Source organism: Lissotriton vulgaris, chromosome 5 (genome assembly GCF_964263255.1).
Source record: "Lissotriton vulgaris chromosome 5, aLisVul1.2, whole genome shotgun sequence".
Classification (NCBI taxonomy): domain Eukaryota; kingdom Metazoa; phylum Chordata; class Amphibia; order Caudata; family Salamandridae; genus Lissotriton; species Lissotriton vulgaris.
This window is the reverse complement of record NC_141693.1, coordinates 1,838,839,412-1,838,858,204: the sequence shown is the minus strand read 5'-3', so window position 1 is coordinate 1,838,858,204 and position 18,793 is coordinate 1,838,839,412. Positions and strand designations below refer to the sequence as shown.

Genomic DNA, 18,793 nt, shown 5'->3' with positions numbered 1-18,793 from the left:
GAATTTTAAGTTTTCAAAACTTCATACTTACAAGATTTTTCGAGTCAAACAAGTCAATTTTATCCAATGGCAGGTAACTGAGTTATCGGTTTCTAGGTGAGTACTCGACTGGTAAAGTTAGGGTTCTGGGCATAGACTATGGGGTCCCCCAGGGTCAGGTAGGTACAGTTGGTTCACCCTCAGCGGCACAGGGGCGGCCGGGTGCAGAGGTAGTTAGGCCCAATGTTATTCAATGAGGGGTAGGGGGCCTTCTGTTGGTGGCTGCTGGCTAGCAGGCCACGCGTCTGTGGGAGCTGGGCTTCTGGTCACTTGCTCAGGGCAAATGAGGAAGTCGGATAGGGCACAGGTTGCACTGCCAGGGGCACTCAGGCGGCTGGGTGCAGGGTGCTTTTGAGCCGTCGGTCGCTCAATGTTATTGAATGGGAAAGGTAAAAAGGAAACAAAGGCTGCAGACTCTGGGACGGTGATTCTTCAGGTGTGACCACCACTTCGAGAGGTAAGTTGGGATCCTGGAGAAGAGGTAGGTACCCCAAAGGGAGGCACAGGGGGTCACAGGGCGGCGGGTGCAGGGGTGTCTTTGGGCGGCGGGAAATCCTACCCTCAGCTGGTCGCGGTTGGAGGGCTCCCTGGTTCTGAGGCTGCAGGCGGCGTCTGGTTCGTCGAGGAGGGTCTTTGGGCACTGGATTTCGGGTCCCAGTCGCCGGGGGGACGTCCTCGTGGTCTTGGATCACTCTGGCACTGGCCAGGCTCTGCGGGTGCAGAGCGGGCAGATCTTGAGCTTCCTGGCTGGCACCAGGGGATGGTTGTTGAAGCAGAGCCTCTGCTTATGGGAGTCCCAGTCTTTAAGAGGGTCAAGGCAGGCAGGACCTCCGGGTGTCCCAAGGTTGCTGTCTGCAGGAGTTGCCAGGATTAAGCAGGAACAGGTTCCAGGATCGACATGCCGGTAGGGCTGGGGCCAAGTCACAGGGTGTAGTCCTGTTAGCAGCTGCACAGCGGTGCTTCTTCTTCTGGATCTTCTTTCTTCTTTTCTTATTGGGATCTGAGGAAAGAAGTTTCAGGGTACCCCTAAATACTAATTTTAGGGGTGTTACAGGTAGGGCAAGGGCAGGGACCAAAAGGTCCCTGTCCTGCAGTGGGTACACCCCCTAGCCTGCTCCTCTCCTGTGGGAGGGGGCAGGAGCCTAGCTGTGATTGGGCAGGGCTTCCCATCTTCAAGATGGCCGGAGAACGGGGTCGTGCTTAACCTCTCCTCTCCCACCTGAGGAGTGGGGTTGGCACAGGCTGGCACACCCCCTTCCTGACGTAGGGTTTCCCGCCAGTCTTCCCACCAGAGTGGGGGTTAGAACTGGTGGGGGGCAGTTGCTGAGTGCAGCAAATGGTCTGGAGAAGCTCACAGAGGTGGCATGCCTTTTTGAAGCTTCCCCCTGCCCATCCTGGGGGAGGAGACCTAACACCTCTCCCAGGATGTGCATTGTTGCAGGCCCAGGAGAGCGGGGGCTCTCCACCCAGGGGTCTAGGAACATGTCTGCTGTGTGGCAGCCTCTGCAGCCACTCAGACAAGATGTGGATTGTAGGTTAGGTTTTCAGGGGGCATCTCTAAGATGCCCTCTGGTGCATTTTACATTGAATCCCACACTGGCATCAGTGCGGGTTTAATGTAAAGAGAAGTTTGGTACCAAACTTGTCGTCTTCTGTGTAGCCATTATGGTGCTGTGGAGTTCGTAATGACAACCTCCCCGCACCATATACTCTTAATGGCATCACTGTACTTACAGTGCCCAAGAATGGCTCTGGGTACTGTAGGGGCACAGGGCTCATGCACCTGTGCCCACACCACTGGCATAGGGCACCCAGCTAGAGTGGTGACTGAAGTGTGTCAGGGCAGTGGGTTCTGGGGGCATGGCACACAGGGATGTGTGCCAAGTCGACTTTGGTTAGTTCTGTACTTAGACACACAGCCTACAAAGGCAGTGTGTGGGTGTCAGGGTACAGGGACCCTAAGGGTGGCACAATAAGTGCTGCAGCCCTTAGGGTTCTTCTCTGGTCACCAGGCCCTGGGTACCTAGGGTACCATTTACTAGGGGCTGATAGGTGGTCAGAGATGCCAATTGGGTTTTAGATTCAATACAGTTTTAGGGAAGGAACATAGGCCCTGGGCACCTGGTTGGCAGGAGCCCAGGCACACTCAGTCAAAGTACATCAGCAGTTTAGAAAATAGTGGGGGCAAACCAATGCAAGAAAGATGGCAATTTCTCACAAGGGCTCAATACGTAGAGCTTAATGAAGTATCCTTATAAGATGTAGCATTACAGAACTTTTATCATAAAATCATCATTGATATTTATAGACCTTGAATGTCGCTGCTAATTTACAAGTGGAAGCATCTCTCCAAATGAAGTGATCAGTGTCTTTTCATTTTACTTATATTCTGTAATTCAATACAGCTACAGAAGAAGACTATGAAGTAATACATTAGCAACTTAAAAACTGGTTTAAAGCAGTAATTTCATCCAGTGTGACTGATTAAGTTGAAGGTCTTTCACCTTGAGAGACTGCCATTATTTTGGAAAGGGGAACAGTTGGCCTTAGGACATTGTTTCCCTTTATTCTGAAGATGACAATTTCATTTAAATGGACATATTACCCCACTCATTTTTCCACCCAGAAGCCTCTAGATGTTAATATCAGGACCTGTGGCATCACTTGAGTTCACTCACGTAAAAAACGTCATGGTCATTCCTCTAAAACAAAGATAGAGCAGCGATATAGGAGTCTGCATTGTTTCTGAAAGCATGACTGTCTGAATTCATCTGAAAATTGCTGTGCAGCCTGTTTGTGTAATCCCTGGTTTGTAAATATTTTTTTCCACTAACTTTTCTTCCTAGCATTTAAAGCTCTGAAATCAGATTCACAATCAGTTGAGACAGAGAGAGAGAGAGAGGGCAAACAGATTGACAGAGTAAGGAAAATTACTTTCGAGTTGATAACAGTACTCTTGAATCACCATAGGAAGGAAGCTGTTACTCCTTCTTCTAAATTAGCACATGCCTGCTACAATGCCAGAATAGCAGAAAAAAACATGTATGATCGTTGGTGGTTATTGATGGATGTGTTGCCATGCATGTGTAGTGCTCATATAAATGGAAACCCGCTCATTGGAAAGAACAACTCAAATACTTTTGAATTGGAAGCATTCATTTTTCGGACACAGCTGCTTGTGAATGTGGAATCAGAGTAGGAGTAGAGTAGCGAAATCACTATGAAGGTAATTCCAAGTCTCCTCCACTCATGCATCCTATTTCCCGCCCCATTAAGATATGTGGAGCGAATTATTATGTCTTGAAAATTGGTGAAGAATAATAGCAAACGATCGGAATCAAGAGGAATCTTGGAAAGTAACTTAATGTTCCTGTTTTTCCTTGCATGATTGGTTAATCTTCTTTTTCAGTTGAACCCTGGCACTGTTGGATTCTACCGCACTCAGTACAGCTTTTCTATGCTTGAAAGCTTATTACCTGGAATCAGAGACCTTTCCCTTCCTCCTGTGGATAGACTTAGCTTGCAGAATGATCTCTTTTCTCTGGTAAGTTTCCCCTTGCAACTAGGATCTATGATGATGTTCTGTCTAAGTTCTGGAATTGATCTGTGGTTAAATAAGCTTGCTTCTTCAGTGGTATAATGTTGGTATGCTGCTCCCAGAGCATTGTAATAGATGGTTTGGTAGGTCATCTTTGCTTTCCCAAGGTGGTACAATTCGAGCAGCAGGTCTAGCAATTTATTGTTTCATAGAACAAACACAGATGACACCTTGAAAAAATACAACTGTGATTGTCTGGGTCAACTATATCAGTAAGAGAAGAAATTATGAATCTTTGGATGATGTAGTTCCGGCTGAGGTCCCATGACACCAGCTGGTGGTACTGGAAAGTATTCGTGGGAGGGAAAGTTTCTGATTCCAGTCTAGCTCTTGGTGGATTTCTTAAGGTAAGGAATCTGTAGAAAATAGTGAACGCAAAGAAGCACCTTATTTTTTTTTTACTATTTATGAGAGCTGGGGCTTTCTTTAATTATATACAAGTGTTCATCTGTGTGTGAGACGAGAATTGCTATCACCTAGAAGTTGGTTAACAGTTTCTTCATCACAAGGTTATCTCTGAAATTTTAAAATAGATTACCAGAACACATTGTTCACATGTATTCTGTTTCGATTTGAGATTGATTTAGAAACAACATTTTTTGGCTTACTTCTTCATGTATATGTATAATGTGCATTATTTGACTGATTTAATTTGTCTTGCTTCACCTTTCAAATGAAATCAGTCAAATAATGCACATTATGTTTACATCTGTTTATTAGTGGAAAGTAATACATTGTTTTGAACAGTACATCTCTTGTGCTTTACAGTCAGTTATGAGGTCTATATATCTATGCTTATGGTACAATCATAATACAATGTTCTGACAATCTTTGCCAGTGTTAGATAGGACTAAACGTTACATATGTAAGCAATGCCTAAACAAAACAAATAACTTGAACTCCCCGCCCCTCCACCCTTCCGGTGGTCCTTGTGGTATATGAAATGCAATTATTTATGGATCTATGGTTTCTCATATCAGGCATTCGCAGGAGGCTGGCTCTTTGTTCCTAGGTCTGTTAAACGTAGCACTCTCAGGTACTTGGGCTGGGTGACCTCATTGAATTCTTTTAATAACTGTCAAAAAAGGTGTCAACACTTTCCGGAACAAGCTCTCAGAACTAGTGAGAGAAGCAGAGATATGTTCCATGCCTAGGATGTACCAAATCCTGTGAAGCCACAATGTGTATGTGGGAGAAGTGGATGTATCCCAATGTGTCAGAATGTTCTGAAGCACTGCTCCCAACGCCATCTGTCGTCCCTTTACACTTTTGAGTGGGTATGTAATTAGATTGGGGAGGCCCAGCACCACGTACACAGGCAGACGTGGTATCTGTGTATCGAATAGTTGGTCTACGTCATGTAGAATTCTGGACCAGTAAGTGGCTAGTATCGGGCACCCCCATAACAAATATAATACCGCCTCTCCAACAAATAGGGCTTCTGTCCGGGTTACCCCTACGTAGGCGCACCGGCGTAAGATACCAGTATGTGGCTATTTTCATAGCTGTTTCAATACTGGCCACGTTGCGAGCTGTGTGCTTGCCCTGTAGTATATCCCTTCACAATCTTTCTGCGCTAATTCTCCGCCCATGAATATTTTAAAATTGACATTAAGAAGGGATATTGGGCGATACGATCCGCACTCTTGTTTATCTTTACCTGTTTTGGGCAATTCTGCAATCGCTGCAGATAGCATGTTCGTTGGGAACGGTTTGTCACTTCCAACGGAAATAAATAGTCTCATCATTACCCGGACGAGTATGCAGCAACATTTTTTATAGAAGAGCGCTGGAAAGCCATCTGGGCCAGGTGCTTTGAGTAATTTGAGTCGCAAAATCGCAGTGATCACTTCTTCAATCCTAATTGGGACTTCTAGGGATTTAGCTTGGTCCAGTGTTAGCGTGGACATATGAGCTGATTGTATGCTGTTGTATCGCGGTCAGTCGGGATGTCCGGCCTGTAAAGCGTTTTATAAAATTCCCGGAAGGTGTGGGCAATCCCCTGATCGTCAATGGCTTCCCCACTTTCCCTGTCTCTTTAGCGAGAGTACCTTTGCATGCCGTTGAGCCTGCAACCTATTTGCAAGTAAGGGTCCTGTCTCCTCCAATATAGTAGGAGTGTTTTAGTCTGAGCGCTGCATATTCTGCTTTGCCTAAGTCCACCCCTGCTTGCTGCTCTCTCGCTGCCTTTATCTGTCTCCACACCCTAGGTGCCCCCGTCCGACTATGCACCCTCTCCAACTCTCGAACCTGTGTAGTCGAGTGCGCGCGCAGCTCCTTGTTCCTGTTGTCGGCTGCGAAGAGAGCTGTTAGCTCCCCTCGACCGATGCTTTCATCGCTTCCCATAATGTGGTAACCGTAGCCTCAGGGCAGTCATTAAACTCCAAATACTCAATGATACTTTTGGTAAGATGCTGCTCCACCCCCTTCTTATGTAGCATGTGTTCCTTAAGCCTCCAACCGCCCTCCTTACTTCGGGCTGGTGCTCCCTGTAGCTGCACAGTCACTGTGTCGTGGTCAGAAAGAGCCATGGGTTCGATGACTACATCTTTTACCACTCTACTGACCTCTGTCGTACCCAACAAGTTGTCCAGACGTGCATATGATCTGTGTGCGTGTGAAAAGAATGAGTATTGTCATATTATGTGGGCCTCCCTCCAGATTTTCGCCAGCCCCAGTTCTCACAGCCATTTCTTCCCCTCTCTCGATAGCTCCCCTTTTGGGTGAAAGGTAGCTTTAGATCTATCTTTGTCTGTGTCCGTAACCATGTTCAGGTCCCCCCTACCCCCCCTCCCCCCCCCCCCAACAATGTTATGCGAATTTATGGGACCATAAGCTTCCGTTAAAGCTATTTGAAGGAATCTCTCCTGCCCTGTATTGGGGGCGTATACGGACGCCATAGTGTGGGCCCCAAACTGAATAGTGTATGCTAGCAAACATACTTTTATTTTGGCCACTTTCTCTTTCACCTCCCCCTTACATCGCTTAGCTATTAAAATGTCGACCCCCACTTTCTTCTCTCCTATGGAAAAGAACTGCTGCGGGAACGCCCTAGAGCACATATGATGCCAGTCTTTGGATAAAAGGTGCGTCTCTTGAAGGAGACACACATCTGCCTCCGCATTTTCCAGGTAGGAGAGAATTGCTCCTCTTGTAATGGGAGTATTGAGCCCCTTGACATTAAGCGTAAGTACTTTTACTACCTCCCCAGCCCTATCAGGTGTTAGCATTCGTTGATCAGCTGGTTCACAGGAAAAAACAAACTCTTCCACCTTCCCCTTGTTCCCCCTCCTACGCTCTGAGCTGTCACCTTCTGTTTGAAATTCATGAACCACTTGCCCATTGAACACCGGAAACCCCTCACCCACCCCCCCCCCCCAACAAACAAAACAATAAGTATACCCCAAAAATGTCCAGGGTCTGCAGAGTTCGTCAGCGCACCCTTGGTGAACCAGTTTGTAGGATGCATATTGTGGCCAGTATAATCCCCCCTGCTCCCTTAAGTTCTGCCCCCGACATAGCATTTTACCACTTATCTGACCCCTGTGTCAAATCAATCGCTGTCTTTGGAGCCGGATTCGATAGACAGAGTTCAGGACGGCCAGTCTCTCTTGCGCGAAGGTCTCTGAGCTTGGTGGTTTCAATGCCACCTTCGATATTCTACCTCCACGTATTTGGCGCCCCAATTCCCTCTGTCCTTTTTCTCGGCACTCCCGGATTCGTCCTGTTGAGGGATCTCGATCCCAAGGACGCAGCAAGCTTCCTGCAAGGACCGAAGTTGCTGCAACGTACCGCCCAATCTGAAGATTATACGGAAGGGGTGACCCCATGAGTATGTGATATCTTGCTTACGGAGGTGCGTCTTAATCGGACGAAAGTCTCGCCGCTTCTGCAAAATTATTTCTGCTAAGTCGTGGTATAGAGCAATTGCGTGCCCCTGGTAAGTCCGTGGTTGGGCGTCCCTTGCTTTCTTTAGAATAAGTTATTTTAAGTTGAAAATCCAATAGGAATGCCAAAATATCTGGGGGAGGTGCCGGTGCTTTCCTTTGCAGGCCAACTGTATGAGCTCTGTCGATTTTGATATCTAATCTTGGGATTCTTGCAAAATATGTCTAAAGATGCGTTGGAGAGAGTTAGTGATGTCCACTCCCTCTTCTTTAGACGGCATGCCCCTAATACGAATATTATTCGTGCGGGAACTATTTTCTAAATCTTCTGCGTGTGATTAGAGATGCAAGTGCTCCACATCTACAACCCGGGCCTGTTCATGCTTTTCCATGGTGGCTACTCTCTCCCCTATTGCATCTACATTGTGGCGCACATCCTTTATTTCCTTAGAAAAGCCCTTTCTAAGGGCCTGTAAGTCGTCACGCTGGGTAGCGAACAGTTGCGCCAGGAAAGCGCGCGTTACCGGCTCCTCTGTGTTCTCAATCTCTTGCCCCCCTTGACGCATTTGGCGATTCATGGCCATCAGCTCCACTTGCCCCGGCCATTTTAGTAAACAGGTCCTTCACATTCCTATCTTTCTTACCAAATACCGTAGACATTGCTGGAGTATGGCAGCGCAGTGGCGGCTGCTCTGTGGTGCTGGGGCCCACTTCCCTCGTATGGGTGGGAGATCTAAGCCACTGGGTCAACCGTTCTGTGTGGATGGAGGATCAAAACCACTAAGCAAAACGTCCTTGTTGTGTGCTCGGTCAACCACTTCTCCACGCTCCACTTGTGTAGCGCGGCCAGCTCTGGTAAGGTGTAGTTTCTTCACTTCCACCTGCAGCGCCCCCCACAACCTATGGCCCAGCTCATGCTATACCTTCCTGACCTCTCGCAGATGAGGTTGAATCAGCACGGCCTTAACGGGAAGACATTCCATGCAGCCTCCGGCCCTGGGGAGTATGGCCGAGCGGTGCACGCCACCAACTTCTTGGTTGTTGCCTCAATTGCCACACTCAGGAGATCTACTCAGGCTCAGTTCCCTGCGTCCCCCATTCCCTGTCAGCAATCCGGGACCGCGTGTCTGCTCCAGTGTCTGGGCTGTGTGTTCAGGTGGTGTTTTACAGAGGAGCCGAGACCGCTCCTCAGACTCTTCCCCAATGCAGTCCCCTTGTACACTCTGGGCTGAGGCGTCATTAGTGAGGCCGATTTAGTGGAATCCTTGCTGTGTTGCACCTCTTGGGGGCTGGCAGGCTTTGGTAGGGCGGGATTTCCGCCGGTTCGCTATCTCTTGGTGAAGGTCGCAGCGCTAGCAGGCACCGTTCACAGCAACACGGGCACCCGCTCCACCCAGGTCAAACAGGATTACTTTAGAAGCCATCCCAGAGTCATTGGATGATCATTCAACTACCTTAAAAGTCATTTTCACGTCATCACACATCATCAACCTCCTTAAGTAATCAGCAAAGCTTTGAAACCTGTGCTTGATGACTTGCAGATGACTCGAAAGTGAGTACCTGATTACTTTGTAAAACAAGATTGTTCTTGAAGATTTGAGGATGAGTATCTGATTACGTCACAAGATGAGATTATTCCTAATGACCGGAGGATGATTTGAGATTGATTTGTTGATTACTTCATGAGCACTAACCTTTTTGTTTTTATTTGAAATGTTTGCAAGATTGTAAAGAAAAATCTGATGATTACTTTACAAGGTTACCAACCATTTTGGATAAGCTTATATTAGTAAAGAGGAACTTGTGCTGAATGATTTTACAAAGGCCTGCAACGCACTTCGTAGTGGGAGTTGTTTTGCATTGTATGCAAAAAGAAAGTGCACTATTTAAACTGTGTGAACCTGCAGATTACACGCTCCAATCATATGAAATAGCTCACTGGGGAGAAGAGAATTAAGCTTCTTCATATATCTTTGAGTGCCGTACAGGTTACAAATTGCATGCACATCTATATAACTTGCATTCATACGCTCCGACAATAGAAAGGTGATTAGTGACTTACAGTAGCTGCTGTTGAGATCAGTGTTTAGCCTTCAGGTCATGCTCCAACCCACTGGATTATACAGCCGGAGAGGGCCAAATTATGCGGCAGGGTTGACTAAACCATGCAGCAAGAAAAGCCAAATAATGCAGCATAACGTGGCATATTTTCTGATAGTATTTATTCATTAATTTGTCATTTTTGCACTTGTTAACACAGTCCATGCATAAGTTGCAACTCATTTGTACAAGTTTAGCAACCAAATATAGGAATAAGCAAAATAAAGGTGACCTGTTAACCTTTACAAAGAGCCTTCCAAAGGCAGCCTCAAGTTGCTGCATGTTTAGTTTCTTTTGAACCGTTTCGATTGAAAACAATATTTCTGTTGTTAAAATCTGCCGATTATGCGCAGATGATGGATTAAGTGGCATATGTGGCTGATTCATAATGAACGCATCAGCAGCACAATTTTATAATGCACAAATGGCATCCACCTCAGAGAGTGTGTGAATGTCTGTAAGCTGTTTCGCTATTCAGCAGTTAGGAAGCACTCATTAGGGGGTCTGCCAGGATGAGATGCCAGAGTTGGGAAGACCCCTCCCCACTTTTCCAAATGGCATGCCATACCTTACGCATTAGCCTTGTCCGGAACATGGTTGCTTAAGGCAGCAATTTCTAAACCTCATTTCATGTTCTCTTACAACTCCCCCTCCCTCCCCTCCACCGCCCCACACACACAGAGGCCCCAGGCGATATATATATTTTTTAAAAACCTCTTGAATATAAAGGAGATTCATTTATCTAAATGGAAGTTGTTTTGGTAAAATGTAGGCTGGTCGAAACATACATTCTCTTCCAGGGGATCCTCATCAATAGTCATAAGCACTGAATATTCCCGCCCATTTGCGGGACCCCGGAAACAATATAAAAATATATATGTAAAAACACACATATCTCGCTCCACATATATGTACGTACATATATTATTTTTCTCACACCAATGAAGCCCCAAAACTGAGGCTAAACAATGTAAACACAAGTACATGTACTGCAATTAGTAAGGAAACAAAAAACACATTAGATCAAATATACTTTGAACTTTGTGTTTTAATGAGTAAAACCACTCATAAATCCTGTAAATTGCTAATAAATAGACATAAGCCCTCAGGCTGCATTGTAAAACAATAGCATAGAAAATGAAACCATTTTCAACAAAAACTGGCCCAGTGCACTATGGACAGAATGATCTGCGTGACTACACACTGTACTAAAAGCAATGAGATAAAAAGAACGATCAATAGACACTGGGGTCTTATTTCGGACACCATTATTACGCCAGAACCTCCCATGCACGCATTCAAAAAGGCGAAAAACATCAAGGACCATGTTGTCCGCTCAATGCTTGGGACACTTACAAACCCAACGATTCAAATGATGTGGAACCTACCTGAAATAGTGGGACACTACAAATGCACCAAGTGCAAGGCATGTACAATGTGCCTTGAGACCAAAATCTTGAAATACAAAAATCACACTGTCAACTTGAAAGTACACACGAACTGTAACACCAGTGGAGTGATTTATGCAATTCTATGTCCTTGTGGATCAATGTACATTGGGCAGACTATCCAAAGAGTGAAAAATCGGATTCTCCAACATTGTAGTCTCATCCGCTGCAAAACTGTTGGAACACCTTTGGTCGAACATTTCAATACTAATTTCCACACACCAGAATCTTTAAGATGGCTAGTATTGGAAAAGGTGTCTCTTGGACCTAGAGGGGGAGATATTAGCACTATCCTGAACACAAGAGAATGCAAATGGATGCATTTATTGGACACCGTAAACAATGGCCACATATGCCCAGATGGCGAGCTTAGAAACAGATTAAATACGTCCATTACAGATCCACTCAGGTTTTTTTCCTTTCCTCCAGTATGTAATATGAATTAACGGGTGCTTGCCTCATTACTTGAATCCTGCACGAGTCAAACTAGGATGCCTGTATTTGAATATGTTTGCTCCATAATACTTATGCTTTTTTCAGTTAATAGGGACGCTTTTACTGAGATTGCATTCACCTATTTGTAACGGTTTTGCCTCCATGCCAACAATGTATTTTTTAACGAATACTGTCCTAACATGCCTTGTAACAACTGACCTTTGCTAGCAATCGACCAAACTCACTACATCGAAGTCAACTAATCAGCGAGGCAGTCCCATTCACTGGAATGACACCCTGGGCTAACGCTTACGTTAAACCAATCACTGCGTGTGATGTGGAACATGTTAACTTGCAAGACAGCGCGCTCAGTCACGGCGATTGAGATTGCATCTTCTCCATGGAAACCACACTTGTTCCCTATTGGCTGTTCCCGAGACGAGCCCCTTGCCTGCACGTAGCGGCTGCACCGCGTGCTGAGGCCACGCCCAGCCTTGACAGTCCTCTGGCAGCCGTCAGTGAGGTAAGAATTTGGTCTCTCCCCCAGTAGCCATTTTCATAATTAGGCTGGTTTCCAGGCCCCCTCACTATAGCATTCATCCTTTGCCTTCCGCTGGTTCCTTCCGTTTTAGAAAGGGTATAATTATTCGGTTTAGGGTTTGGTTGATACGGCTGCAAGCTCCCATTCATGCTATTCTTACAACGGGTTGATCAGCTGCCGAACCTATACAGCCATGCATGTTGTAACCCGTGATATTTGTGATTTTACATCGAGCAGTTTTGGCATCCTTAATGAGACTACCTGCAGTCATATTATTATTGACTAGTTTACCCCAACAGCCCAGTATTCTTGCAAACGGGCGATTGGACATGTTTCCATGGTGACAGAAAGGATAGATTCAACTTGTCCAAGACTTTTGTTTAACGGTTGTATTATCACAGCAATTCCTTTACTCCCAACCATGCCTTTTTATTTCTGCTCCAATAACTGATCGTTAGGCCATTGAACCCATATAGCCATGAATTTTGAAAGCCGTTGTTGTCTAGTTTACATCGAGTTAGTTTGACGCCCTCAACCATTGTTCCACAGAGTTTCGCAGTATGCATATTGAATATTAATTAATGTATTTTGGTAACAAGGGTGATTAGACAACAGACAATCTAAGCAGTCCAACTCTGTTGCATAGAAGGATCGTACCCTGTTCGGTGGTAGACAGTCCTCTCCCACTTTGTTGCAAGCAAAGGTTGTACTGTGTTTGGTAATAGGCTCACTCGGAATGACTATGAACTCTCCAATTGTAATAGTGGTCCGTTTTAGTACAGACTGGTAAATATATTTCAGATTAGAAGTCTTTGGCTTAGTCAGGATCGGTATCCATGATTCCATGTCACAATTTGTTCGCTTTGGTCCCAGATCTAGCCAGTTTCTCTCTTTCTCTCATCGCCAGATTCATTCCACTAACGGACAGTGATTGAACTAGGGAGTTTCACCACCCCAGTCCGCGGTGACTCATACACCCTTTCTTAATATTTTCAACATAGTGGCAATCATCACCCAAGATTTCAGGGTAAGTTTCTCCCTCATTAGATTTCATTGAGAACTACGTATATCCATCCATCTTCTAAGGAGATTGTACATCTCTTTTCAGATATCGCAGAGCGGCTTCGCTGCCACCACAGGAGGGCCAAATCACAGAGCCTCCTTCCAGTAGGTTTCCATTGCCTCTTACCATTTGTGTCATCCAACCACACTATCACCCTCATAACCACACCTATTTACTACCCTAGTTGCTCCGCAACACCTTTTGTCCTGATGATGACCCCAACACGAGGATCTAACAGCCCCTAACAATCCAGGGGTCGAAACGTAGACTTCTAAAGAACACCAAACACGTGGGACGCAAATCAATGATCATGTCCTATGTGCTATGATAGCAAGGAGAATTTGTGGATCTTTACATGACCGTAAAGGGTTGATTGTAAATACTTGCTATTGTGCCTGTCACTACACCTTTACCCTTTCCCTCACCCACCTAATCACCCCCATTCCACTTACCAAACTTTTCCCTCTATTCACTGTGAGCACTGTATCACCTGATATAATCTATATGTGTTGAGTACTACATGCATTTAACGCCTGCATACACCAATGACTAGTGTGGAGTAAAAATATAATTTCTCATTTATGTCCTTAATCTAAAATTTATGACGAATGTGTCACAGATTAACTGTATATTTATTTAAACTCAACAAACAATTCAAGTGTGGTTGATTCTTTGTTAAAAAATTATTTTATTTTTTCTTTGAATACTTCAACTACCTCGACTCTTCTCTCTGACGTAATACCTGCGTCTACAGGGCGTTCAAATTTTACCATACCTAGACGATTGTCTCATCAAGTCGCAATCTCGCAGTCAGCTGTCCCGCGACACTCGACTCAGACCTTATTTCGCTCCCTCTGTCTTTCCATCAACACTGAGAAGTCTCAGGTCGACCCAGCTCCTTGCAGAACTTTTCTAGGTCCCACTCTGGATAAGTCACTAGCCAAGGCATTCGTGTCTCACGAGTGTCTGCTCCGGATTCTACACTTGGTGGCTCTTATCTGTTCAAAAGAGTCCGTTTCAGTTTGTATATTGAAGTCATTTCTGGGGATTGCGTCCTCCTGCAGCTCTGATCCCAAATTGCAGGCTCAAGAGTCCCCCAATTCAGGAAGAATTGGACAGACAGTGGCGTCAGGTCACCGGCTCTTTCAACGATCTGGTCCTAGTGACCGCCCGGATGAGGTTGGCCTCCTTGGAAGGATGGGGCGCACACCTTCAAGGGCTGTCCCTAAAGGGCAAGTGGACTCTGTCTCAATGCTCCTGGCACATCAACAGGCTGGAGTTAATGGCCATCTTCCTGGCACTCAAATTGTTCATCTTCTGATCCAGGGAGAATCGGTGCTCATCCAAACCGACAATACCACCAGTATGCACTATGTAAACAAGCAGGGCGGCACCAAATCTCCTCTCCTGTCTCGGCTGGCACAGAGTATTTGGGATTGGGCACTTCCGCACCACATTACCCTGACAGCAGTTCACCTACCAGGCATCTCCAACATCCTGGCGGATTCCCTCAGGAGGTCCACATCCTCGACTCACGGGTGGGAGCTGCTTCAGCCGGCTCTGGACTTCATCTTTCAGCGTTGGGGTCATCCGCACATGGATCTCTTTGCGAGCCCTGTGAACCGGAAATGCCCTTCCTTTGCAAACTGGCTTCCCCATCCAGAATCGTCCGGGAATGCCCTTTTGATGGACTGGTGCGATCTATTCGCCTACGCTTTTCTGCCGATTCCACTAGTTCCTCAAGTGTTATGGAAGATGCTGAGACACCCGTGCCACATTCTCCTGATCGTTCCCAGATGGCTGTTACAGCCTGTTTTTCCTTTCTTTCTGTCCTTCTTTAGTGTTTGTTATAACTAGCTCAGCATTCATCTATGATGTCACATGGAGTGCTGGGTGTGTATGTTTGAAATGAGTTAGTTACATCTGAGGCTGAGCAGCTGTCCAGTTGCTCCCGGTGGGGATTCATTTGAGACTTTACTGATTACATCCTTGCTTGTATCCTGTATTTCAATTCCTGATTACTAAGAGTAAACAACGTATGGATACAGCAACTCAAGGACTCATCTTTTATTTGTTTAAATATTACACTGGCGACGATTTATGGAAGAAACCACGCGTGATTATAAAGACACTGCAAAAGAAATTGTAAAGAACTACCTGAACTTTATGCCAACCCTTTGATTTCCCCACCAGTGTCTACAACATCTGACAGACAGAATTAAGTTGAGGGTTGGTATGAGCTTGGGACAAGTTAAAGTGTGCCTAATGTTTGGATGTTTAAGTTGCCACTTGCTTTTGAATTCGGTCTTGAACAAACTATTTTGACACTGCTTGGATCGGCTTTACAACTTCCACCACTTCAGGGAAAGTGCTAAGACTCACACCTCAACCGGGGACAAGTATCGAGGTCCGGTGTGAAGTGAACTTGAAATATTGGGACTTCGAGTGATGTTCGTTAACATAAGGCAGTGGCTGTTTTGAGACTATGTAATTTATCATCTTCAAGGTTGCATATTGGACAGAACGTTTTCATTCCTTTCGAGATCTTCCAAAGCACAAGGTGGGACATCCGCAAAGGACGTGCAGTTTTATTTTGGGAATGTGACATTTGCGGTGTTTCGAAGCAGCGTGCTTTTAGTGCATTTCGGGTGCCTGGTGATGATTTTTTACATATTTCCTGGATTTTAACTCTTGAGGTATTTTTCAAAAATAAAAACGAACGACTTAAGAGTGCAACGGCTCGAGCATCTGCATCGACTTCAGGGCACTGTGTGACGTGGTTTCAGTGGCGTGGTCGTTACCTTGACAATACAGAGCTCTCCATGTTCACTCCGTCCAGGCTAACATCATGAGATCCCACGGGTTCATCCCTGTATCGTATGCAGACGATACTCAACTCCTCTTTCCGTTTAAAATCATGACTCCTGAAGTACGTAACTCCTTTGCCCGGGGGATGAAAGAAGTGGCACATTGGATGGCAGCAAACGTCCTGCAGTGTAACGTCTCTAAGACTGAGGTGATGCTCTTTGGGGAAGCCAAACGCCTGTGGACTCCTGACTGGTGGCCTCAAGATCTAGGCCCAGTCCCTGAGCCCAAGGCGGTAGTGAAAGATCTAGGAGTTAAATTGGATCAGGAGCTTGCCCTTAAACAGCATTCCAATCAAGTGGTCAGCTCCTGTTTCCATGTCATTGGGCTTCTCCGAAAGGTATTCTCCCATGTTACCTGACACCACCCGGAAAACTCTAGTTCAGTCGCTCGTGCTGAGTAGACTGGATTACTGTAATGGTTTGCTGCTAGCCGCCAATGAGGGGATCATTGCTAGATTACAAGTTGTGCAGAACACTGCTGCACGCCTTGTTCTCAATGTCCCGGCCCGTACTCCCTCAAAACCTTTATTAACCGAACTTCACTGGCTCTCAGTGAAACAGAGGGTGATGTTCAAAACTTGTTGCATCATCCACTAGTGCCTTATTGGTAAAGGTCCTGATTACCTAACCAAAGAATTCATCCCATACATCCCCTCTAGATCTCTGAGATCTGGAGACCGAGAACTGCTATGTGTCCCCAGGTTCTGGAAGACAAGACAAGGGGGAAGGGCTCTCTCAGTAGCCGGCCCGAAGTTATGGAATGAACTCCCAAATGAAATTAGACTATGTAGGGAACATTTTCCCTTTAGGAAAAAATTAAAAACTTTCCTTCTTAATTACTATTCTCTGGTTGGGCAATTAAAATACAAGACCGGGCCTTCTGTTCTCAGATGCTGCCAAAGGCGCGGAGATACTCCTCAGGGAGTCGATTCCTAGCGCGGTACAAGTATGCAAATAAAAAATAAATAACAGCTGATGTCATCACCGTTTCTTATGCAGCGCAGCGTACACGACGCAACATAGCGTCATTACGTCACCGGCAACCATTTTGGATTTCACTTTGCCAATATCACCTTCAAATATCGCCGGGAAATACTTCCTGCATCGATCGGAAACAGAATTTTACAACTTTTGACCTTTTAATTCGTGAAAACCATAATCCAAAGGTATTTTGATAACCTTTGCTTACCTATTGTGGATCTCTACTACGCTGAAGTGCACAGCTCAAGAACAATTTATGATGTGCACGATTTAGAACTTAATTGTGCTCAACTGTGACACAGTTAAGAGATAGCTCAAGTATTTCTATACGTTTCATTTTATGCTAGTGGAGCAAAAGTTATATTTTCTCATCAACATTTCGTATAGATAATTTAATTTGTTTGTGTGGGTGTAAAAGTACAATATTTAAGTAGCTTAAACCAACATGTGTGCTAATGGAGCATAGAGTACTCCAGTACCTCAACTTAGGTTGAGGTGCTCAGTTTTATTTAATTCAGACTTTTGATTGCAGACATTCATATGCTCAACTTAGGGTGAAGTGCTCAGTTTTAATTCTTTCTTTTGATTGCAGTTTTATTTTGGGATTTGTTGAATGTGTACGTTTGCGGGGCCACATTTGTGCTCAATTTTGAGGTGCTCCATTTCTTTTAACTGCTCTGTGTTATGTGAGGAGTTCTAGTGCTTCTTGGTTTTATGTGTTTACGGTTTGCATCCGAGGATGAGCCATGTTTTAGAAATTCAATGTTTTGAAGAGCTTTAATGCTTGTTGAACCACGTATGTGCTCTAATATTTTAGAGGTGTTCAATTGTTTCAATGTTTAAAGAGTCTTATTGCTCTATTTTGGGATGTGAACCACATTAGTGCTCTGATATTTTAGAGGTGTTCACATGGTTTGATTAAAGAGCCACGGGTTGCTCATTTATAGAACCACAGGTGTTCGGTATGTTTGATGTTTAAAGAGCCACGGGTTGCTCATTTATAGAACCACAGGTGTTCGGTATGGTTGATGCTTAAAGAGCCACAGGTTGCTCATTTGTAGAACCACAGGTGTTAGGTATGTTCGATGTTTAAAGAGCCGAAGGTTGCTCATTTACAGAACCATAGAGTGCTCTAATATTTCAGAGGTGTTCAAATTATTTGATGTTTTAAAGATCCGGAGGTTGTTCATTGATATGAATCATTTAAATGCTCTAATGTTTTTAGAGGAGTTCTTATTTAATTTATCAAATCCATCAATTTCCATTCTTGTGGATTTTGTTATGTTGTGGGTGACTGTACTTCCTTTCATACTTTCACCATTTGATGTTTTAACCTTCTCTATTTACTTTACATAATATTTTCGGTGTATGTGCTGTATGTTTTAACATCTACTTTTCTATTATTATTTTTTTATCCCATCTTGTTTTTATTTCTTTCAAGGGGAGAGATGTGTTGCATCCTGTTTTTCGTTTCTTTCTGTCCTTCTTTAGTGTTTGTTGTAACTAGCTCAGCATTCATCTATGATGTCACATGGAGTGCTGGGTGTGTATGTTTGAAATGAGTTAGTTACATCTGAGGCTGAGCAGCTGTCCAGTTGCTCCCGGTAGGGATTTATTTGAGACTTTACTGAATTACATCCTTGCTTGTATCCTGTATTTCAATTCCTGATTACTAAGAATAAACAACGTTGGATGCAGCAACTCAAGGACCCATCATCTTTTATTTGTATAAATATTACAATGGCCTCGCCAAGCGTGGTTCTCGGAACCGTTGCTTCTATCACAGTGCAAGCCCATTATCCTTTATCCTCGAGCGGATCTCCTCACCCAGACC

At 44.9% G+C, this 18,793-nt stretch overlaps 1 protein-coding gene across 2 annotated transcripts in view; it reads left to right on the top strand.

Annotated features, from left to right (window-relative positions):
- Positions 1-18,793, top strand: part of NPEPPS (aminopeptidase puromycin sensitive) — a 1,004,488-nt gene that overhangs the window by 711,833 nt on the left and 273,862 nt on the right. For both annotated transcript variants that reach the window (XM_086924308.1, XM_086924309.1), the window contains exon 16: positions 3,449-3,583. In XM_086924308.1, the coding sequence (XP_086780434.1) occupies positions 3,449-3,583 (135 nt within the window). The remainder of the gene's footprint in view (positions 1-3,448; positions 3,584-18,793) is intronic.